At 51.6% G+C, this 23,586-nt stretch overlaps 1 protein-coding gene and 1 long non-coding RNA gene across 24 annotated transcripts in view; both read left to right on the top strand.

Moving 5' to 3' along the window:
- Nucleotides 1-13,746: 13,746 nt before the first annotated feature.
- Nucleotides 13,747-23,586, top strand: part of UNC13A (unc-13 homolog A) — a 97,652-nt gene continuing 87,812 nt past the window's right edge. For 19 of the 23 annotated variants that reach the window (XR_013409224.1, XR_013409223.1, XR_013409221.1 and 16 more), the window contains exon 1: nt 13,747-13,923. Coding sequence is in view for 14 of the 23 variants with exons in the window: in XM_077978330.1 (XP_077834456.1) it covers nt 13,902-13,923 (22 nt within the window). In the remaining 9 variants the exon portion in view is untranslated. Of the gene's footprint in view, nt 13,949-23,586 lie in introns of all 23 variants that reach the window. The other 4 variants (XR_013409226.1, XR_013409225.1, XM_077978327.1 and 1 more) reach the window with 1 other exon arrangement.
- LOC144336856 (uncharacterized) lies at nt 16,809-21,271 on the top strand. The gene is made up of 2 exons (XR_013409227.1): nt 16,809-18,019; nt 21,161-21,271. It is a non-coding gene; the product is annotated as an uncharacterized LOC144336856 (long non-coding RNA).

Here is a 23,586-nt window from a genome sequence, read left to right as displayed (position 1 = left end):
GAGAAAAAAGGGCAAGAGCAGATGGAGACAGCACCGGCATAATTAAGTGGAGGGATGAGAAGGCTCAAATCAATAGCTCTGGAATTAACTAAGCTGTTGGCAGGAAGAAAATGGGGCACCAGAGCTTAAAAATTAATTGGATCCGAGTGATCAATGGTGAACGTCGAAATGTCCCCTTTCGTTATTACTATTATTAGTACTATTATCATTATTATTTTGAGATGGGGTCTCACTCTGTTGCACCCAGGCTGAAGTGCAGTGGTGTGATCTCGGCTCACTGCAGCCTCTGCCTCCGGGATTCAAGCGATTCTCTTGCCTCAGCCTCCCAAGTAGCTGGGACTGACTACAGGCATGCGCCACCACGCCTGGCTAATTTTTTTTTTTTTTGTATTTTTAGTAGAGATGGGGTTTCACCATGTTGACCAGACTGGTCTGGAGCTCCTGACCTCAGGTGATCCGCCCACCTCGGCCTCCCAAAGTGCTGGGATTGCAGGTGTGAGCCACCACACCCAGCAGAAACGTCCCCTTTCAGATCAGCGCGACATGGGCGTGGATGTGGATCCAGGCTGTGTTCATTGAATGAGGCAGGGGAATTGCTTTAACCCAGGAGGCGGAGGTTGCAGTGAGCCAAGATCACGCCGCTGCACTCCAGTCTAGTGACACAGCGAGACTCCATCTCAAATAATAAATAACTAAATGAATAAATAAGCACTTGAGAGAAGAAGAGGAGCACCTATGGTATGCCCAAGGACCCTGAATTCCATGTTCCCTGCAGGTAACTTTCCTGCTGACCTGATAACAGGGACTGGTGTTGAGCATGGACAGAGTTGTAAAGGGTGGACCTCTGGGTGTGATATCTTGGCTTTGATGGTCCTGGAAGGGCAGGGTGTCCCTTGACCTTATATCTATGCCCTTGCCCCAAATGGCCACACCTCATTGCATGTTGTTGACTATCCCATTGGTATCTCCAGCCCGAATCTCCCCAGAGCTCCAGACCTCAGTATCCAATGGCATTGGATATTTCCACTGGGTGCCTTGCAGGCATTTCACACCCACAAGGCCAAAACCTGGCTCTTAGAAGTTACTTGCCCTGAGATCTGCCACTTCTCCATCCTGTTGGTGGCTCCACTATCACACAGTGGCCTGGGTCCTGATTCCTGGATACACTCTTTATTTTATTTTTTTAAGAGGGTCAGCCAGGCGTGGCAGCTCGTGCCTGTAATCCTAGCACTTTGGGAGGCTGAGGCAGGCAGATCACTTGAGGTCGGGAGTTCAGAACCAGCCTGGCCAACATGGTGAAACCCTGTCTCTACTGAAAATACAAAAAATTAGTGGGGCGTGGTGGCAGGTGCCTGTAATCCCAGCTACTCAGGAGGCTGAGGCATGAGAATCGCTTGAACCCAGGAGGTGGAGGTTGCAGTCAGCCGAGATCGTGGCACTGCACTCCAGCCTGGGCAACAGAGGGAGACTCTGTCTCAAACAAACAAAACAAGCAAACTAAAAAAGAGACAGTCTCACTCTGTCACTCAGACCCAGGCTGGAATGCAGTGTTGCAATAATGGCTCACTGCAGCCTCCATCTCCTTGGCTCAGGCAGTCCTCCCCCTGCAGCCTCCTGAGCACTGGGACTACCGGTGCACACCACCATGCCTAGCTCGTTTAAAAATTTTTGTGGAGATGGGGTCTCACTCTGTTGCTCAGGCTGACCTCAAACTCCTGGTCTCCTTCAAGCAATTCTCCTGCCTTGGCCTCCCAAAGTGCTGGGATTACAGTCACAAGCCACTGCGCCTGACCTGGACTCACTCTTGTCCCTTCTCTTTCCTTACCCTGCATATCGAGTGCATCAGCAGGTCCTGCAGTCTCAGGCTCCAGAATGAAACTGAGCCTCCATGAGCTCCCAGGGGGCGCTGCTGTATCCTGTGTGGATGCTGCCCTGGCTCCCTGCCACCTACACTCCTGCCCCCAGCCACCCCTTCTCCCCTAGGAAGCCCCAGATGGATTCTTAAAATCATAAAACAGGCCGGGCACGGTGGTTCACGCCTGTAATCCCAGCACTTTGGTAGGCCAAGGTGGGTGGATCACAAGGTCAGGAGATCGAGACCATCTTGGCTAACACATGAAACCCCGTCTCTACTAAAAATACAAAAAAAAAAAAAAAAAATCAGCTGGGTGTGGTGGCAGGTGCCTGTAATCCCAGCTACTCGGGAGGCTGAGGCAGGAGAATGGCAGGTGCCTGTAATCCCAGCTACTCAGGAGGCTGAGGCAGGAGAATGGCATGAACCTGCGAGGCAGAGCTTGCAGTGGGCTGAGATCGCGCCACTGCACTCCAGCCTGGGCAACTGAGTGAGACTCTGTTTCAAAAAAAAAAAAAATCATAAAGCAGATCACGCCCTTCCTCTGCTCAAAGCCCTCCCATGGCTCCGTATTATCCTCATAATATAGCCCACACTCTTCCCCATGATCAGGAGGCCTGGCATAGTCTGTGTCCCTGCTGACCTGGCCCCCAACTCCAGCACTCCCTTGCTCCTTCCAGCACATACTGAATCACTCATGTTTATGGAGTGCCCACAGTGTTCTGATTCCTTTTCCCGCTCAAGGTGGTCACCCCCTGCCAGTGCAGTTGGGGGCATCAGAGAGAGGTCTGGGGGTGGGGAGACATGGGTGAGAACAAGACCTCAGTGGCCCTTAGGCTTGGGCTGGAGTCTCAGCCCTGTCTTGCAGAGCTGAACCCCCATCTCTTCTTCCTTCTCAACCACTGTCTCCATCTCTCTGTCTGTCCGTCTCAGAGTAAATTCCAGAGCCTTCTCCATCGCCCGCCCTGAGGCTCTGAACAACCTTCCCCCATAGTTCCCTTTCTCTCTCTCTTCTTCTTCTTCTTCTTCTTCTTTTTTTTTTTTCAGACAGAGTCTTGCTCTTTTGCCCAGGCTGGAGTGCAGTGGCACAATCTCGGCTCACTGCAACTTCCGCCTCCTGGTCTCAAGTGATTCTCCTGCCTCAGCTTCCAGAGTAGCTGGGACTACAGGCGTGCACCACCACCCCTGGTTAATTTTTGTAATTTTTTAGTGGAGATGGGATTTCACCATGTTGAGCAGGCTGGTCTTGAACTCCTGACCTCAGGTGATCTGCCCACCTTGGCCTCCCAAAGTGCTGGGATTACAGGGGTGAGTCACCACACCCATTCCTCTTTGCCTCTTTTCCTGTCTCCCCCTCGTTCATTCACACCAGCCTTCTCGGCTTCTCCAACACACCAACACACCAGGCACAGCCCCACCTCAGGGCCTCCACACCTATCCTGTGAATGCCTGTCCGTCATCTCTCCCCATGCCTGGCTCCACCTCTTTTACCGCTTGGCTCTCGTGTTGCCTCCTCCGGGAAGCAGATTCCCCTGCCCCTTCCATCCCTCTCTATCATGGGACCCGTCTCATCGCCTCATAATCGTCCTTGACTTCCTCTGCCTGCTTATTCTTTCCCACTTCCTATGCTAGGGACCATGTTGCCTGGCAGAACCTGGTGACAAGCATAGTTACCAGCATCCAGATGGCACCAGCAAATGCTGGCTGAACAAATTGATGTCTCATCAATATCTGTCTACTCCGTGGAGCTTTGCACAGTGCCAGAAACATCAAATGCACCCCGTAAGGACCGGGAATTTATTTGAAGACCAAGCAAGTTTGCCTTGGATTGGGGCTGCTAGAAAAAGCTCTGCCCAGCCAGGTGTGGGTACCTTATGCCTGTAATCCCAGCACTTTGGGAGGCCAAGGTGGGAGGATTGCTTGAGCCCAGGAGTTCAAGAGCAGACTGGGAAACATGGTGAAACTCCAACTCTACAAAAAGTACAAAAAATTAGCTGGAGCCGGGTGCGGTGGCTCATGCCTGTAATCCCAGCACTTTGGGAGGCCAAAGGGGGCTGATTGCCTGAGGTCAGGAGTTTGAGACCAGCCTGGCCAACATGGTGAAAATCCGTCTCTACTAAAAATACAAAAAAATTAGCTGGGCATGGTGGCGTATGCCTGTAATCCCAGCTGCTCGGGAGGCTGAGGCAGGGGAATTGCTTGAACCAGGGAGGTGGAGGTTGCAATGAGCCAAGATTATGCCGCTGCACTCCAGCATGGGCAACAGAGTGAGACTCCATCTCAAAAAAAAAAAAAAAAGCTGGGGGCATGGTGGTGTGTGCCTGTAGTCCCGGCTACTCAGGAGCCTAAGGTGGGTAGATCACCTGCGCCCAGGGAGGTCGAGGCTGCAGTGAGCTGTGATCGTGCCACTGCACTCCAGTCTGGGTGACAGAGTGAGACACCATCTCACAAAAAGAAAAAAAAAAAAGCTCTTACCATTCATTCTCCATTCAAAAGCTGAGCTGGACAGACGTTGCAGCGAAACTCTTCTCATCTAAAGCCCAGATGTTTTCATCGCTGCTTTTGGCACAGGGGGTGGGCAGGTTTTGATAAGAGCAGGGTCCCTGGGGAGGCCCTGGAGCTCAGCAAGGCAGGAAGGATGTGTCTGCATTTGCTGGCAGTGGGAGCCTCTCTCTGCAGGTGGGGGAGGGGGTTGTACTTTTCACCAGCCTGTACATTATCTCCCATCACTTCTCTTTCAATTTATTATTTTTTTCTTTGTGGGTTTCCTAGGGTGGTGGAGAGAAAGCATGAAATTGGAAGCCAAGAGAAGAGAGATGGAAGCACATAGAGAGTCGGGGTTTGCAAAGGGTCCAAATGCAGATGCACATGGAGGGGAATGAAGTTAAGAGGGGGCCACACGGAGGTGGCAGTGAGCCGAGATCTTGTCACTGCACTTCAGTCTGGGTTAAGAAGACTGTCTCATAAATAAATAAATAAAAGAGGGGGCCGGCCAGGTGTGGAGGCTCACACCTGTAATCACAGCACTTTGGGAGGCCGAGGCAGGTGGATCACCTAAGGTCAGGAGTTCGAGACCTGCCTGGCCAACATGGTGAAACCCCATCTCTACTAAAAATACAAAATTAGTCAGGTGTGGTGGCTCATGCCTGTAATCCCAGCTACTTGGGAGGCTAAAGCAGGAAAATCGCTTGAACCTGGGAGACAGAGGTTGCAGTGAGCTGAGATGATGCCATTGCACTCCAGCCTGGGTGACAAGAACAAAAGTCCGCTTCAAAAAAAAAAAAAAAAAAAAAAGAGGGGGCCACAGAGAAGAGAAGGCAAAAGAAGACAGAAGCAGCATGGCATAATTAATTGGATGGAGGAGGAGACGGCTCAAATCAATAGCTTTCAAATCAACCAAGCTGTGCTGTTGGTGGGAATGAAATGAGGCACCAGGGCTTAAAAATTAATTGGATCCGAGTGATCAATGGTGAGCGTTGAAACATTCTGTTTCAGAATTGGAACAAGGCAGGAATGCCTGTTAACATGGTGCTGGGCATTTTACTAAAGGAAAAAAGAAATGAAAGTTCTGAGGACTGGAAAGGAGGAATTAAGAGTGTCTTTAGGCCTGGCGCAGTGGCTCACGCCTGTAATCCCAGCACTCTGGGAGGCCAAGGCGGGCGGATCACTTGAGGCCAGGAGTTCGAGACCAGCCTGGCCAGCGTAACGAAACCCCATCTCTACTAAAAATACAAAAAATAGCCAGGTGTGGCGGTTTGCTCCTGTAGTCCCAGCTATGTGGGAGACTGAGACACAAGAATCACTTGAACCCAGGAGGCAGAGGTTGCAGTGAGCCAAGATCGCACCACTGTACTCCAGCCTGGGTGACAGAGCGAGACCCTGCCTCAAAAAAAAAAAAAAAAAAAAAAAAAAGAGTGTGTTTATTTGCAGATGACATCCTCATATGCAATAAACCCCCAAAGAATGTGCACATCTAACTATTGGGTTTACAAAATGTTGAGAAACTTGATAGATGCTAGTCACAGTGGCTCACAACTGTAATCCCAGCACTTTGGGAGATGAGGCAAGAGGATCGCTTGAGCCCAGGGGTTCAAAGACCAGCCTGGGCAACATAGGGAGACCCCCATATCTACAAAAAATCAAAAATTAGTCAAGAATGGTGACACACGCCTGTAGTCCCAGCTACTGGGATGGCTGAGGCAAGAGGATCATTTGAGCCAGGGAGGTTGAGGCTATAATGAGCTGTGATTGCACCACTGCACACCAGAATGGGTGACAGAGCCGGACCCTGTCCCCCAAATAAATAAATAGGCCACTTATCCTCAGCACCAAATACTCAAAGCATCTAGAAACAAATCCCAAAGTTATAAGCTTTGCTGAAAGATAGATAAACGGAATGATTCATTGTATGTTCACTTTGAAAGATTCAATCACAAAAGATGCTCATTCTCCTGATTTTATAGATTCAATGCAATTCCAATCTAAGTCCCAATTGAGTTTCTCCATGGAACCCAAAAAGCTGAGAAGGCGGCAAAGAATAAATCCGATGCTTGTGAAGGAGAGTAAGATGAGTGACTGCTATTGGCAGACATAAACGATGAGTGACTGGTATTGGCAGATAAAAGCACAAAGCTTCTACCAGGGATAGATCAGCCTTTGGGACAGAAGAGAGATCCAGAACAGACTTCCAGGTGGGCAGACATCCAGCAGCACTGCTTGACTTCTGGTTGTTCTATGCTTGCTGTTAAATCCACACATGCATGAAAACTTGCTCTGTGAGTTTCATTGCAGGGTATTGGGACAATAGATCATCTCCATGGACAAAATATGCGATTGGATTTTATCTTACTCCACACTCAGAAATCAGTTCCAAGAGAGGTCAAGACATGACTGCAAATGACAAAATTTAAAAAATGTAGAATACGTATGAGAAGATCTTTATGACGCTGGGGCAGAAAATGATTTCTTTCCTTTCTCCCTTCCTTCCTTCCTTCCTCCCTCCCTTCCCTCCCTCCCTCTTTTTTCTTGTTTTCTTTCTCTTTCTTTCTTTCTTTCTTTTCTATTCTATCTCTTTTTCTTTCTTTCTCTCTTTCTCTCTCTCTTTCCCTCCCTCCCTCTCTCTCTCTTTTCCCCCTCTCTCTTTCCCTCTCTCCCTCTCTCTTTCTTTCTCTCTTTTCCTTCCTTCCTATTCTTTTCTCTTTTCTTTTTCTCTTTCTCTGGTTTTTTTTTTTTTTTTTTTTGAGACAGAGTCTCGCTCTGTCGCCCAGGCTGGAGTGCAATGGCGCAATCTCGGCTCACTGCAAGCTCCACCTCCCGGGTTCACACCATTCTCCTGCCTCAGCCTCCCGAGTAGCTGAGACTACAGGCGCTTACCACCACGCCCGGCTAATTTTTTGTATTTTCGGTAGAGACGGGGTTTCACCACGTTAGCCAGGATGGTCTCGATCTCCTAACCTCATGATCCACCTGCCTCGGCCTCCCAAAGTGCTGGGATTACAGGCGTGAGCCACCATGCCTGGCTTTTTTTTTTTTTTTTTTTTTTTTTTTGAGATGGAGTCTCTCTGTGTTGCCCAGGCTGGAGTGCAGCAGTGTGATCTCCACTCACTGCAAGCTCCGCCTCCCAGGTTCATGCCATTCTCCTGCCTCAGCCTCCCAAGTAGCTTGGACTACAGGTGTCCGCCACCATGCCTGGCTAATTTTTTTGTATTTTTGGTAGAGACGGGGTTTCACCATGTTAGCCAGGATGGTCTTGATCTCCTGACCTTGTGGTCCACCTGCCTCGGCCTCCCAAAGTGCTGGGATTACAGACGTGAGCCACCGCGCCTGACCTCTTTTTCTTTCTTTTCTTTTCTTTTTTTTCCACAGGGTCTCAAACTATCACCCAGGCTGGAGTGCAGTGGCACAATCACAGCTCACTGCAGATTGCAGTCTTGACCTCCCAGGCTCCGGTGATCCTCCCACCTCAGCCTCTCAGATACTGGGACTACAGGCATGCACCACCTCTCCCAGCGAATTTTTGTGTGTTTTGTAGAGATGGGGTCTCCCGATGTCACCTGGGCTGGTCTTCAACTTCTGGGTTCAGGTGATCCTCCGCCTTGGCCTCCCAAAGTACTGGGATTATAGGTAAGCCAATGCACCCAGCCAGGAAAGGATTTCTTTTCTTCTTTTTTTTTTTTTTTTGTTGTTGTTGAGACGGAGTCTCGCTCTGTCGCCCAGGCTGGAGTGCAGTGGCGCGATCTCGGCTCACCGCAAGCTCTGCCTCCGGGGTTCACGCCATTCTCCTGCCTCAGCCTCCCGAGTAGCTGGGACTACAGGCGCCCGCCACCACGCCCGGCTAGTTTTTTGTATTTTTTAGTAGAGATGGGGTTTCACCGTGTTAGCCAGGATGGTCTTGATCTCCTGACCTCGTGATCCGCCCGTCTCGGCTTCCCAAAGTGCTGGGATTACAGGCTTGAGCCACTGCGCCCGGCCGTAAGGATTTCTTAAACAAGCGAGTATGCTATGAGTTAGACATGCTGTCCTACACTGCAAAAGACTGAGCAAGTTGAATAACTTAAATCCATAGAGATGGGAAGCAGGTTAATGGTAGCCCAGGGCTGGGCGTGGCGGAAAGGGAGTGATTACTAATGGGGATGGGGTTTTCTTTCAGGGTGATGGAAATGTTCTGGAACGCGACAGAGGTGATGAATACACAACAACATAGCAACACAGTGAATGTGGGAAATGCCACTGAATTATCCGGTTCAAAATGGTAAATTTTGCTAGAGGCTGTGGTGGGAAGATCACTTGAGACTAGGAGTTTGAGACCAGCCAGGGCAACACAGCAAGACCCCCACCACTAAATTCATTAAAAATATATAAGTAGAGGCCAGGAGCGGTGGCTCACACCTGTAATCCCAGCACTTGGGGAGGCTGAGGCGGGTGGATTACTTGAAGTTAGGAGTTGGAGACCAGCTTGGCCAACATGATGAAACCCTGTCTCTACAAAAAATACATAAAGTAGCCGGGTATGATAGAGAGTATACCTGTAATTCCAGCTACTCGGGAGGCTGAGGCAGAACAATCCCTTGAACCTGGGAGGCAGAGGTTACAGTGAGCCAAGATCTCACCACTGCACTCCAGACTCCAACCTGGGCAACAGAGCAAGATTCCATCTCAAAATGTACCCTGTAACCATATATAAGATGTCAACATTAGTAGAAACACTCGAGCCTACATGATAGAGCGAGACTCAGTCTCAAAAAAAAAAAAAAAAGAGAAAGAAATGGATAAAAGACTTGAACAGGCATTTCACCAGAAAAAGAAACCAGTAATCACATAAAAAGTTCAATGTCAAGAGCAATCAGAAAGCAAACCAAAACCCATATGAGGCACTCCTTCCCTCCCTCCACATTGGACCAGTGAAAAAACTTGGACAATTCAAAGTTTTGGCAAGAACTTAGAACCAGGCACGGTACCTCATGCCTGGAATCCCAGCACTTCCGCAGGCCGAGGCAGGAGGTTCGCTGGAGCTAAGGAGTTTGAGACCAGCTTGGGCAACACAGGGAGATCCCATATAAAAAATAAATAAATAAAATTAGCCAGGCATGGTAGCACAGGCTTGTAGTCCCAGCTACTCGGGAAGCCAAGACAGGAGGATTGTTGAGCTCAGGAGGTGGAGGCTGCAGTGAGCTGTGATTACAACATTGCACTCCAGCCTGGGCCTCAGAGTGAGACTATCTCAAGAAAAAACAAAAAACAATATCAAAACATAGAGGAACCGATGATCATACTGTGTTGGTATGATGTAAATTGCCAGAGTCCCAATAAAAAACATGATGTTATCAGGTGAAGCTTAGCATATATGCATTTTCTTTTCTTTGTCTTTCTTTTTCTTTCTTTCTCTCTCTCTCTTTTTTTTTTTTTTTTTTTTTTTGACAGAGTCTTGCTCTGTCACCAGGCTGGAGTGCAGTGGCATGATCTCAGCTCACTGCAACCTCTGCCTCCCGGATTCAAGCAATTCTCCTGCCTCAGCCTCCCAAGTAGCTGGGACTACAGGGATGCGCCACCACTCCTGGATAATTTTTTGCGTGTTCTTAGTAGAGCTAGGGTTTCACAATGTTAGCCAGGATAGTCTTGATCTCTTGACCTCGTGATCCGCCCACTTTGGCCTCCCAAAATGCTGGGATTATAGACGTGAGCCACCGTGCCTGGCCGCATATATGTATTTTCTGACCCAGCCATCCTTACTTGTGTGTGCCAGCACACAAGTCGGGTCTGAGGATGGTCATAAAAACTTTTTTTTGTAATAAACCTAGCTTGAAACAACCCAAAAGTCCATGACCTGGAGAACAGATGAATAGCCAATAGAAGATTCACACAAAGGAATACTATGCAGCAGTGAAAAATGCAAGCCTTACAGCCACATACAGCAATATGGATGGATATCAGCAGAATCACATTGAGCAAACAAAACAGATTAGCAGGCCAGGTGCAGTGGCTCATACCTGTAATCCCAGCACTTAGGGAGGTTGAGGTGGGTGGATCACCTGAGGTCAGGAGTTTGAGACCAGCCTGGCCAACATGGTGAAACCCTGTCTCTACTAAAAATACAAAAATTTTCACTGCAACCTCCGTGGCCAGGCGTGGTGGCTCATGCCTGTAATGCCAGCACTTTGGGAGGCCCAGGTGACCAGATCACCTGAGGTCAGGAGTTTGAGACCAGCCTGACCAACATGGAGAAACCCTGTCTCTACTAAAATTACAAAAAAATTAGCTGGGCATAGTGGCACATGCCTGTAATCCCAGCTACTCGGGAGGCTGAGGCAGGAGAATCGCGTGAACCCGGGAGGCGGAGGTTGCAGTGATCTGAGATCGTGCCATTGCACTCCAGCTTGGGCAAGAGTGAAACTCTGTCTCAAAAAAAGAAAAAAAAAAAAATCCAGGCAAGGTGGTAGGCACCTGTAATCCCAGCTACTTGGGAGGCTGAAGTAGGAGAATCGCTTGAACCTGGGAGGCAGAGGTTGCAGTGAGCGGAGATCGTGCCACTGCACACCAGCCTGGATGACAGAGTACAGCTCTGTCTCAAAAAACAAACAAACAAACAAACAGACTAGTAAAGAATGTGAACAAGGTCAAATGAGGTGGCTCACACCTATAACCTCAGCACTTTGGGAGGCCAAGGCAGGCAGATCATTTGAACCCCAGAGTTCAAGACAAGCCTGGGCAACATAGTGAGACCCTCATCTCTAGGCAGGCATGGTGGTGCATGCCTGTTGTTCCAGGTACTTGGGAGGCTGAGACCGGAGAGGATTGCCTGAGCTCAGGAGCTCACACCACTGTACTACAGCCTGGGTGACACAGTAAGACCTTGTCTCAAAAAAGTAGAAACGTGCAAGAGGTAACCATGTATTGTTTGCTGACAAGCATGTGGTAAACTATAAGGAAAAGGAAGGAAATGAAAAGCAAAATTTGTGCTAGTTCTTCCATTTGCAGAGAAGGATGATGAGATTGGGGAGAGGCACACAGGGGTCTTCTATTTGATGGTAATGTTTTTTTATCCAAGGCTGTCTTTGCTGCTCCTTATAGTATACCTACATCTCATTGATGTTCAATAAAAATTTAAGACCGGGCATGGTGGCTCACGAGCCTGTAATCCCAACATTTTGGGAGGCTGAGGCAGGAGGCTCACTAGAGCCCAGGAGTTTGAGAAAGCCTGTGCAACATGGTGAAACTCTCTCTACAAAAAATAGAAAAATTAGCTGTGCTGATTTTTTAAAAATTTAAAGCAGTGACAGATACAAACATAGTTACTATTAGGCATTAAGATTACAACTGGGGCCAGGCGTTTTGGGTCATTCGTGTAATCCCAGCATTTTGGGAGGCCAAGGTGGGTGCATCACTTGAGGTCAGGAGTTCAAGACCAGCCTGGCCAGCATGGTGAAACCCTGTCTCTACAAAAAACACAAAAAAATTAGCCAGATGTGGTGACGAGTGCCTGTAATCCCAGCTACTCAGGAGGCAGAGGCAGGAGGATCACTTGGAAGTGGAGGTTGCAGTGAGCTGAGATGGTGCCACTGCACTCCAGCCTGGGCTACAGGTTGAGATTCTGTCTCAAAAACAAAAAACAAAACAAAACAAAAAACTGGTTTTCACATGTTTTGTTTGTTTGTTTGTTTGTTTGAGATGGAGTCTTGCTCTGTTGCCCAGGCTGGAGTGCATTGGCGCCATCTCCGCTCACTGCAAGTTCTGCCTCCCAGGTTCATGCCATTCTCCTGCCTCAGCCTCCCGAGTAGCTGGGACTACAGGCGCCTGCCACCATGCCTGGCTAATTTTTTTTTTTTTTTTGTATTTTTTAGTGGAGATGAGGTTTCACCATGTTAGCCAGAATGGTCTCAATCTCCTGACCTCATGATCTGCCTGCCTTGGCCTCCCAAAATGCTGGGATTACAGGCGTGAGCCACTGCTGCCGGCCTACAACTGGTTTCATATGTTAACTCATGTAATACCTCCAGCAACCTTGTGAGGCAGGACTTGTTATCATACTCATTCTACAGGTGGGGAAACTGAGGCACAAAGAGGTCACATGACCTGCCCAAGGCCATGCTGGTGATGAGAGGCAGAGTTGGGTTTTGAACAATGGCCTCACTCAACTCCATGCACATTCTGCATTTATGAAGCTCTTTCATGTGGGCTGGGGGCAGGAGGCCCTGTGGGGCTCAGCCTTTCTTACTATTTTAGGTGCCAGTGATACAGCGAGCAGGTTGCAGGGCAAGGGGCCCACATGGAACTGCCCAGTTAGGTATGTGGGGAGGGGGCCAGGCACGGTGGCTTAGGCCTGTAATCCTAGCACTTTGGGAGGCTGAGGTGGGCGGATCACCTGAGGTCAAGGGTTCAAGACCAGGTTGGCCAACATGGGGAAACCTCGTCTCTACTAAAAATACAAAAAAAAAAAAAAAAAAAGCTGGGCATGGTGGCACGCTCCTGTAGTCCCAGCTACTCGGGGAGGCTGAGGCAGGAGAATCACTTGATCCCAGGAGGCAGAAGTTGCAGTGAGCCAAGATGTGCCACTCCAGCCTGGGCTACAGAGGGAGACTCCAACTAAAAAAAAAAAAAAAAAAAAGAGGGGAGGAATGGCAGAGTTTCACTGGGGTCAGGGCCCAATCAGAGGAAGGGATAGGGGCTGGGGGACTCCAGAGAGGAGAAACAAAGGCTCAGCTTGGGGCAGTCAGGGAAGGCTTCCTGGAGGAGAGGATATTCAGACAAGACATTGATGGATGAATAGGAGTTTTCCAGTTACACAGTGGCATGAAGGGTGGGATCCAGTCAGAGTGTGGGTAAGGACCCATGGGCTGGGTGGCTTAGAGACACAGAGAGAGACCTAGACAGGATGCAGTAGACCTGCAAAAAGACTGTACAGAGAGAGGCTAAGAGATACATGACTGAGAGAGAGCAGTGGACAGAGTCAGAGGAACAGAGACCCAGGGAGAGAAAGAGACCAGTCAGCAGAGTCAGAGACACCGAGAGGTAGAGACAGAGGAAGAGAGATACTCAGGAACAGGACGATCTGCTTCGTGCTGGTGCCGGGTGTACACACAAGAGCTTGCGTTTGCCCGTACTTGCTTGAGTATTGCAGGGAGGAGTTTGCCTAGGTTACCAGGGCAGGAATGTCCATGCATAGGTCGGGGGGACACGTGCACCATTTCAGTGCAGGTGGGGGTCTGCACGGGAGGAAACCTGCTTGGGGGCCGCCCTCGCCCCTTGTCCCACCTGCAACGAGGAGGTTTGGGGCGGGGCGCCCCTTCCCGGAGCCAGGCCCTTTAACGCCCCCCCAGCCCGCAGCGCCCCCGCCCCATCAGGCGTCCCTGGGCTCCGCCTGCCCGCCCCGCATCGGCGCCACGTCAGGCGCTGTCCGCGCCCCCGGTGCTGAACCAAGATGGCCGGTGGCGGCCGGGCCCCGGCGTGAGCCAAGCGCGGGCTGCAGCCGGGAGATGCCCCAGCCCAGCGGCCGCTGAGCCCGACCCGACAGAGCCGGCCCGGCCGCCTCCGGTCCGCCTGCGAGCCCGGAGACATGTCTCTGCTGTGCGTTGGAGGTAGGAGGCGAGGCTGGGGGTCGGGGTACCCGTTTGGACGCGGGCTGGGCTCGGGGTCCGCATGGATGCGGCTCCTAGGGGGATCCTGGGGGGTGGCCCGAGTCCAGGCGGCTGGACTTTTGAGAGGGGTAGCCCTTGTCGACGCAGCAGGGCCCCGGAAGGGATGATCCGTGTAGACACGGCAGGGCTCTCGGGGGTCCTGGTGGCCGCTGCTGGAGGGGTCGTGTGGATGCGGCTGAACGCGGAGGCCCGTGTGGACGTGGACGGGGATCCGGGGTTCTACCTGGAAACAATTTAGACTGGGGCGTCTGTGTAGACCGGGTTTTTAGAGGGTCAGTGAGGAAGAGTATGGGCTGGGTGGTTTGATTGAAGCCTGCAGGGGTACTTGGAAGGGATCTGGTGTTGTGGGCTGGGTTGCGGGTCCTCATGGACGCGGACCCGGCTGGAAATTCGAAGGAGAGTGCGGCGGGAGGGTTCTCCAAGCCGTGGGGATGTAAGATATGGGTAGAGGGGCTTGGCCATCAGGACATCCACGAGTTCTAGGACTCTCCCAGCCCTGGGTGTAAAGAGGACTGGAGTGGGGGGAGTGTGGAGACAGGAGACCCCTCCCAACGTCCAGAGAGGGCTGTGACTGGGGGTCTGGGGGCACTTTTCCAGTTAACTCTTTGGTCTCCCGAGTGAGGGGGTTGGAGGAATGGCCAGAAGGTCTTCCCGCTCCCTGCCCCCTCCAGTTCTCCCAAACACGTTTCAGGGCCTTCTTGGCAGGGAGCCTACTTCTTGGAAGAGCAATGTCCCTTGGTCCCCCTCCCGGCCCATCCTCACCTCACCCACTTTGCGCTGGAGAGAGGGAGGGAGGGAGACGTGGGGTGGCGGGGGGAGCTATTTTGGGGCCAGAACGCCATCTGCACAGAGGCCCACGCCCAGGCCCACGCTATGCGTTGGGGTTGGGGGAGGGAGGGAGACGTGGGAGGGGCATGACCCCCTACCCCACACCTTTATGGCTCTGGGGTTGGGGAGAAGCCAGCCCACCCGAACCCAGGCGTTCTGGGCACTCCTGTTTGAGAACTCAAGCTCTGGGAGACCTTGGGCGGCAAGGGTGGAGGTGGACCGCCGTTCAACGCTTACAGAGCTCTGAACCCCTGGTTCTTAAGGACTGGGGTCCCCCCATCACTCCCACCTACTTCAAGAAGGCTGGGGTGGGGGAAGGGGTGTGTCGGCCAAGCCTGAGACGGCAGGCTTCGGGAGACCTGGAGCGACAGGAAGCGTGTGTGTGCTGAATTCCTGCTGCCTGGACCCAGGGTGGGCAGGCCTGGGATCCGGGAACCGCCCCCGCTGCCCCTCCTCCTCCCTCCCCTCCCCCTCGGCCGCTTCATTCACAAACCCTGCCCCGCCCGCCCGCTCCCCGCCGCGGCGGCTTCCGAGTGCAAATCAGGCCGGGATGGGCCGGCGTGGACGCGGGTGTTCTTAAAGGGACAGGGGCTTCCTTTCTCTAAGCTCGTTTCTGCTGGACGGGGCTGGGGGTGGTGGAAGAAGGGTCCCTAGAGTCAAAGGTCAACTCTTTCAGCCCCTAGCCTCCAGGCTTATGGAGTTAAGGGAGTAGGGAAGTGAAGGAGACCCCTAGGTGGCCTCCACCGCCTAGGCCTGAGGACGGAATGGGAGGAGAACTTGAATATCCAGACCCCCTACTGACCTCTCCCCCTGCCCTAAGTAGCCGGGCTCTTAGAGGCGGCACTGGAGGAGGTTCCGACGTGGGTGTTCCTGGCAGACTCCTCTGTCCTCTCTCTTCTCCCCCCAGCATCCCGCCCCACCCCGCCTCACATCCTTCAAGTTGGGCTTCTCTGGAAGGTTTGCCTAGTGGAGTGAGGGGGGTGGGGATCTCACCCTTAACTCTGACGCAAACAGGAGGCTCGGCTGCGGGGGTGGCATTAAGGGGGGGGCAGCAGGAGGCAAGAGGGATGAGGCTTCCAGAAACAGAGACGTGGGGGGAGGACTGTGCTGGATTCTGTGGACCTTATAGAGAGGGACACAGCTGAGTGGAGAGGAGTTGCTGGGAGGGGCAAGGCTGGGGAAGAGGTTGACGGGGGTGGGAGGTAAGGCCCTGAGGTGTAAAGGGAGGTGTGAGGTTGGAGTGAGGAGGAGTAGGAGGCAGGGAGGGGTGGGGAGAAGAAGAAGTGCTGGGTGAGGCCAGTCTCCCAGGAAGAGGTGGGACGGTGCCCAGAGAGAGGAGGGGCTGGGATGGTTGAGCAGGAGAGATGGGGAGTGTTGGGGTGGGCTTGGCAGGAGTAAAGCTAGGCTGAGATGCGTTGATGTGTTGCCTGAGCTCAGTTGAGGAAATACCTGCCCCGCCTCCCCTCCACCGGGGACCCACAGGCGTTTGCCAATCCCTACACACATTCATACCCAGACTTGTTCCTGGTGTGGACACAAACGCTTAGGATGCACGAAGGCTCCACGCAGACCATGTGCCTGGGAAGGCGCATTCCATAGGCACACGTGTGTACTCAAACGCCTGTGTGAACACAAGCATATACATGTATATAGGACACAGTCTGCCACTACAGATATAGTCCTGGCAACACACGTGTGAGTGTGTTTGTGTGTCTGCCAGCACGCATATAGATGTATCCACGTGTGTCTGATGAATGTTCACAATATACATGTCACATAAAGATCCATTCATGTCCAGCTGAGCGCAGTGGCTCAGGCCTGTAATCTCATCACTTTGACTTTGGGAGGCCAAGGTGGGCAGATCACTTGAGGTCAGGAGTTCAAGACCAGCTTGGCCAACATGGTAAAACTCTGTCTCTACTAAAAAAATACAAAAAATTAGCCAGGCTTGGTGGCGTGCTCCTGAGGAAGGAGAATCACTTGAATATGGGAGGTGGAGGCTGCAGTGAGCTGAGATCCTGCCGCGGTACTCCAGCCTGGGCAACAGAGTGAGACTCTGTCTCAAAAAAAGAGATTCACTCATGTCCTAACGCTCAGACATGTACCCATAAATATCTGTTAAGGTCCCCAACCCCATGAAGCACACATATATTCATATAAGCATATGTCAAAGCCATGTGTGTACGCACATGACAACACTTGCCTGGACATTCAAACCACCCCCTTTCAACAAGTGGATGATGATGCATACAAGTAAATACACATTTGAGTATTTCATTGCACACAAGTGCATACATGTATGCATATAAACAAATACAGCTGCCACAGAACTGCATCCATGTACACGTGCAAGCATCAATATGTGTGTTTTCCACCTATCACCCACAAGCTCACACACACCAATGTGTCTCTGATGTAGTGACACCCCACTCCCAGACACACATGTGCAGACTCCCACCTGCACTGAAATGGTGCACATACCCTGCACACATGCACGCTCATATCCATGTACAGGCAGGCGCCTGCCTGCTCTGGTAAGATAAGCCAACTACTGCTGCAAATATCCAAGCAAGTATAGGCAAATGCAAGCTCTTGTGTATACACCCAGCACCAACACATAGCAGACCACCCTGTATGATTCATGGGTCTTATTTTTGCCCCCTTCATTTACTTATCCACGTGGAGTCCCGCTGCTCCCCAACATTTTAATCCACTCGCGAGGTCCTGGCAGGATCCTGAGGCTGTGAATGGCAAATGCTACCTGGTTCCTTCGTGGAGTCACTCATTTTATTTATGCAACAAGCATTAATTGAGCATCAACTGTATACCAGCCACTGTTCCTGGCTCTGGGGACCCAACCCTATTCCTATTCACCACCCATGCACCTCCCATGGAGTTAGAATGAAAGAGGTGAGGGAGGGCTAAGGGAGCTGAGGAGTGGGGTATCCAGGGCTCTCTTCCTCTGGGAAGCCTGCCCTGATTGCACCACCACCACCATTTATTTGAGTCTCAGAAGATGTGATGAGGGAGAGATTAGCAGGAGGGAGATGATGCTCTGGGTGGAGGGAACAGCATGAGCAAAACCATGGTGGTGTGAAAGGTCAGTTCCAGATCTTCCTATGTGCTTCACAGCATTTTGCACAGACCACTTGATGTTTTGTTTTGTTTTGAGACAGAGTCTCACTCAAAACTTGTTACTCAGGCTGCAGTGCAGTGGCACGATCTCAGCTTGCTGCAGCCTTGACCTCCAGGGCTCAAGCGATCCTCCCGCCTCAGCCTCCCAAGTAGCTGGGACTACAGGCATGCACCACCACACCCGGCTAACTTTTATTTTTATTTTTTTATTTTTTGCAGAAACAGGGTTTTGCCCTGTTGCCCAGGCTGGTCTTGAACTCCTGGGCTCAAGTGATTCGCCCTCCTCAGCTTCCCAAAGTGCTAGGATTACAGGTGTGAGCCACCACACCAACTGATGTTTTAAAGGCTCTATAAACATTTTATGAATAAATGACATGAACAAATCAGTGAATTTAGGTGAGGGCAGGTTTGCTTCACAACTTACAATAATATCAACAACAAACTCCATTTATCCAGCTTTTGTTTGTTTGTTTGTTTTGTTTTTTAGAGACACAGTCTCACTGTGTCACCCAGGCTGGAATGCAGTGGTGTGATCTCGGCTCACTGAAACCTCCACCTTCTGGGTTCAAGCGATTCTCCTGCCTCAGCCTCCCAAGTAGCTGGGATTACAGGCATGTGCCACCACGCCCAGCTAATTTTTGTATTTTTAGTAGAGATGGGGTTTCTCATTTCTACTAAAAATACAAATACATCTCTAGTGGCCAAGCTGGTCTCGAACTCCTGACTTCAAGTGATCCTCCTGCCTTGGCCTCCCAGTGTGCTGGGATTACAGGCTCGAGCCACTGTGCCTGGCCCAGCATTTCATAGGCACAATGTTGAGGATTTTTATGCCCATGCCCTCTTTAACTCTCACAGTAGCCCTATTGTACAGATGAGGAAAACTGAGACTCAGGGAGCTTTAACAACTTGCCTGGTGTAACAAAGCCAGAGGTGGAGCTGACTGACTCCAGAGCCTACTGGGGTTGGCAGAAGAAGGTTGAGCCTTCTGTCAGCCCCCAGGACCTGGGAGACAGCCAAGTCCCTTCTGTGGGGTGAGGATCTGCCCTGGGATAGCCTTCTTCTATTTATTTATTTATTTATTTATTTATTTATTTAAGAGAGAGTCTGGCTCTGATGCCCAAGCTGGAGTGCAGTGGCACAATTTCAGTTCACTGTAACCTCCGCCTCCTGGGTTCAAGCAATTCTCCTGTCTCAGCCTCCCGAGTAGCTGGGATTACAGATGCCCAACACCATGCCCAGCTAATTTTTTGTATTTTTAGTGGAAATGGAGTTTCATCATGTTGGCCAGGCTGGCTTCAAACTCCTGTCTGTCAAGTGATCTACCTGCCTTGGCCTCCCAAAGTGCTGGGATTACAGGCATGAGCCACCGTGCCCAGTCAGGATTGCTTTCTTCTTTCATGCATCTAGTAAACAGACATGTCACAATCTCTCCATTCATCGGTGCTGTTCCCCTGCGCCTTGCCTAAGAAGCCTTCACACATCCCTCTGTTCCTGGCTACTCAGTCTCTGATACCCTCCAGGTAGGAGGAGCTGCATCTAGGTCTTAGCTTCTACCGTCCTCGTGGGATGCCCTCCAGAGTTGCATCTTCAGGACTGCAGCCTAACCCTTTCCCTAACCTGGCCTCACTTTTCTTCCACACACAATGAACCTCTTCTGCAAGGTGCCAATAAGGGCATTCTGGGTCCAGCACGCCTGAGTGTGAATTCCTAAGTCCACCACTTCCTGACAAGTCCTACATCCTCTGCATTCCTTGCTGTGCTCATCTGTGGAATGGGCACAGGAGTAACACCCACCATCTATGTTTGTCAGAACTCTCCAATGAGGCTTGCAGAGCCCTTGGCACGACGCCCAGCCTACGGGAAGGCCCAATAATCATGAGCAAAAGACATGAAAAATCAATGATGGGCCGGGCGCGGTGGCTTACGCCTGTAATCGCAGCACTTTGGGAGGCCGAGGCGGGCGGATCGCCTGAGCTCAGGAGTTCAAGACTACCCTGGGCAACATGGTGAAACCCCATCTCTACTAAAATACAAAAAAATTAGCTGGGTATGGTGGCGCGCGCCTATAGTCCCAGCCTTTCAGGGGGCTGAGGCACGAGAATCGCTGAAGCCCCGAAGGTGGAGTTTGCAGTGAGCCGAGATCGCGCCACTGCACTCCAGCTTGGGCTACAGAGTGAGACTCCTTCTCAAAAAAAAAAAAAAAAAAAAAAAAAAAAAAAAATCAGTGATGATGTTTTCATTAATGGGGACTAAAAGCTTTCTGGAAGGCGGTTCTAAGTGTAGGACATTTCCGAGAGTCCACTGCATTCTGCGGCCTGAGGAGCGCTCCAAGAGACTTCCCCAGGCCCACTCGCAGGAGGGAGCCAAGTTCATTGAGGGTACAAGGGCGGGGACCGAGCATTCAGCACCGTGGACAGCGCCTGCCGGGGCCACTGGGGGACAGCTCTTAGCTCAACCTCCCAGGGCTGCTGGAGGAGGTGACGTCATTCCTTCCATGAATTACTATTTAATGAGCACCTACTATAGGCTAGGCCTAGTTCTAAGTGGTACATGGTAAACAACACACACAGAAATTCCTGATTCCTGAAGCTCTCTGGAACTCCATGTTCTTGGTGTTTTTTACACTGAAGGCTCAGTCTGGCTCTGGTCTATTTGTGTCAACGGAGGATAAGGGTCCTCATTTAGTCTCTCCCAGATGCGAAACCAGCAGAGCTGAGGTCTTTTATCCTAAAGCCCATCCATCTCCCGCTGAAATGCCCTCCACCAACATCACACACAAAACGATCAAATCTCCTAGAATCTATTTCTGGATTCTCTACGCTTCCTCCCCTCCCTCAAGCTAATCCTGGGGCGGGTGGGCTTTCAGAAGCCCTAGACAGCTGGATCTCCACCTCCTGTCTCCCCACCCCATTCCACGTGGCAGGTCAGGGAACGAGTGCCCCCAAGAGTCCCTGGAGTCCCCCTTAATTAGAATCAGGGTCAATCAGCCATGTGGTTCATGCCTGTAATTCCAACACTTTGGGAGGCCGAGGTGGGAAGATCACTTGAGCCTTGAAACCAGCCATGGCAACATAGTAAGACCCCATCTCTACAAAAAAATAAAATAAATAAAATAAAAAGGAATAGCCAAGCATGGTGGTGCGCACCTGCAGTCTGTGTTACTCGGGAGGTTGAGTGGGGAGGATTGCTTGAGCCTGGGAGGTCGAGGCTGCAGTGAGCCATGATCATCACACCACTGCCCTCCAGCCTGGAGTCTGGGCAACAGACAGAAACCCTGTCTCAAAAAAAAAAAAAAAAAAAGGAGAGAAAAGAAAGAAAAAGAAAAGAATCCAGGGTGTTCAAATCCTAGAATCCAGGCCAGAGACACCTTTAGAACACAACCAAATAATAAAAACAGTAGTGATACCAGTAATAATAATAGTAGTATATACGACACTACAATCATGATTCTGCAGAAGGGGTGAGGGAAGAAGAGGAGGGAAGAAGAGGAGGAGAAAGAAGAGGGAAGGGAGGTCAGCCACTCCGTCTCCCCATTTTCCAGATGCAGAAACTGAGGCGCCGAGCCAGGCTGCAGGGGTGTCCCGCAGCCTGAACTCCTGCTTCAGCCTCCCGGGTTCAGCCACTACATTCATCAGTCAGCGCTGCTGGGGGGCCCCAAAGACCTTTGAGGCCGCATGACGCGCTGGGGACGGCAGTGGGCACCCCCCTCCTCCCCGCCCCCCTGCCCGCCGGCGCGCCGCCCACGCCCTCCGCGCGCCCACGCTATAAATAGCCTCGTGCGTGTGACCCGAAGCCCGCTGGAGCCCGCTGGGGAAGGGTGGTGCTTCCGCCCCGCTGACCCTGATACCGCAACCCGGCGCGGGCGGGGAGGTGGCGGGATATGACGACGAAGACGGTGACTCAGGGACCATTTACTGACCGGGGAAGACGGGGAGAGAGAGTCGGTTCCTTCTCTGAGCACCCTTCCTCCTCCAAGCCCCTCCCCCTGAGACCACCCTCCTCTCTGCGCCTATCCCCTTTCCCGAATCCCCTCCCCCACCGCGAACCCCCTTCCCTCCTGAGGACCCTCTCTCCACTCTCGGCCCCCTTCCCTGTCCCCTTTTCCCTCTGAGACCCCTCTCCCACTCGGAGCCCCAGCGATGAAAAATCGTGGATGTCCTCACCCTGGACCTCGGCAGGGCGCTAAGGGCCGGAGCCTGGCTTCAGCTGTCAGAGGGTACAGCCCTCCAGCCGGTCCCCCACTGCCTGAGGACCCCAACGGAGATCATTCCCCTCCAGCCAAGAGAGGCTGCGGGAAGGAGCTGAGGCTTAGGGAAGAGGAGCCAATTGACCAAGGGAGGGGCACAAGAAGGGCAGAGACAGTCAGAGAGAGAAGGGGAGAACAGAGAGGAAAAGAAGTCGACCAGAGTGGAGAGAAATAGAACAGGGAGGAGGGAGATGAGAGACAGGGATGGGGAAACAGAGAGAGGCTCACACACACAGAAAAGATCAAGGAGCTACTGGGCTCCCCTCTGAGCCTAAATCCATGGTTTATAAAACGGGGCACAGTTGGAGGAGCTTCAAGTGAGCCCAGCTCAGGCTAGACCCCAGTGAGGCCCCCCCAGAGCCTGTCACTTTCCCATCCCCATACGCATCCCCACCCTTCTCCCCCAACTGCCTCTCCTCTCCCCAGTGTCTCCTCCACCTGCCTGCCCCCCAGTGGAAATCTTTCCCTCTCTCTCTTTTATTAATAATAATAAATAATATTATTTTATTTTATTTTATTTTATTTTTTGGAGACAGAGTCTCGCTCTGTCACCCAAGCTGGAGCGCAGTGGTACGATTTTGGCTCACTGCAACCTCCACCTCCCGGGTTCAAGTGATTCTCCTGCCTCAGCCTCCCGAGTAGCTGGGACTACAGGCGTGCACCACCACGCCCAGCTGATTTTTGTATTTTTAGTAAAGACAGGATTTCACCATGTTGCCCAGGCTGGTCTCAAACTCCTGACCTCATGTGATCCACCCACCACAGGCTCAAAGTGCTGGGATTACAGGTGTGGGCCACCATGCCTGGCCTCTTTCTCTCTTTTAAATTATTATTTTTAGACATGGGATCTTACGACATTGGCTAGGCTGGTCTTGAACTCCTGGGCTCAAGGGATCCTTCTGCCTTAGCCTCCCTAGTAGCTGGGATTACAGGCATGTGCCTCTATGCCTGGTGCTCTCGCTGTCTCCTTGTGTCTCTATTTCTCTCCATCTGTCCAGACTCTCCTCTCTTGCTTTCACGCCCATCATTTCTTCCTCTCTCCTCTCCCTATATGAGTCCCTCCAGCTATGGGTGCCTTTCTCAGCCTCTGTCAGCGTCCCCTCCACCCCCAACCCTGTCACCATTCTCCCTCCTGCCCCTTCCCCTGCCCACCCCTTTCACAGAGAGTTCCCACCCCTCCAGACTGGACCTCCTCCAGGAGCCTGGCCCAAAGCTCCTGCTGGGCTCATTCCTGAGTCTTCCTGAGCCTCTTTCAGTCCCAGGGGTGAGGTGCTGGGTGGGTGCGCTCCCTGGGGGTTAGGTGGAGCTGAGGATGTGACAGAGAAAACCAGACCTAGAAAAAAAAAAAAAAAAGACAGAGATGGAACCAAACTGAGATGAACCAGAGAGAGGGA

This window comes from Macaca mulatta, chromosome 19 (genome assembly GCF_049350105.2).
Source record: "Macaca mulatta isolate MMU2019108-1 chromosome 19, T2T-MMU8v2.0, whole genome shotgun sequence".
NCBI lineage: Eukaryota > Metazoa > Chordata > Mammalia > Primates > Cercopithecidae > Macaca > Macaca mulatta.
Note: the sequence above shows the minus strand (reverse complement) of the source record. Positions and strands in the feature narration are given on the sequence as shown.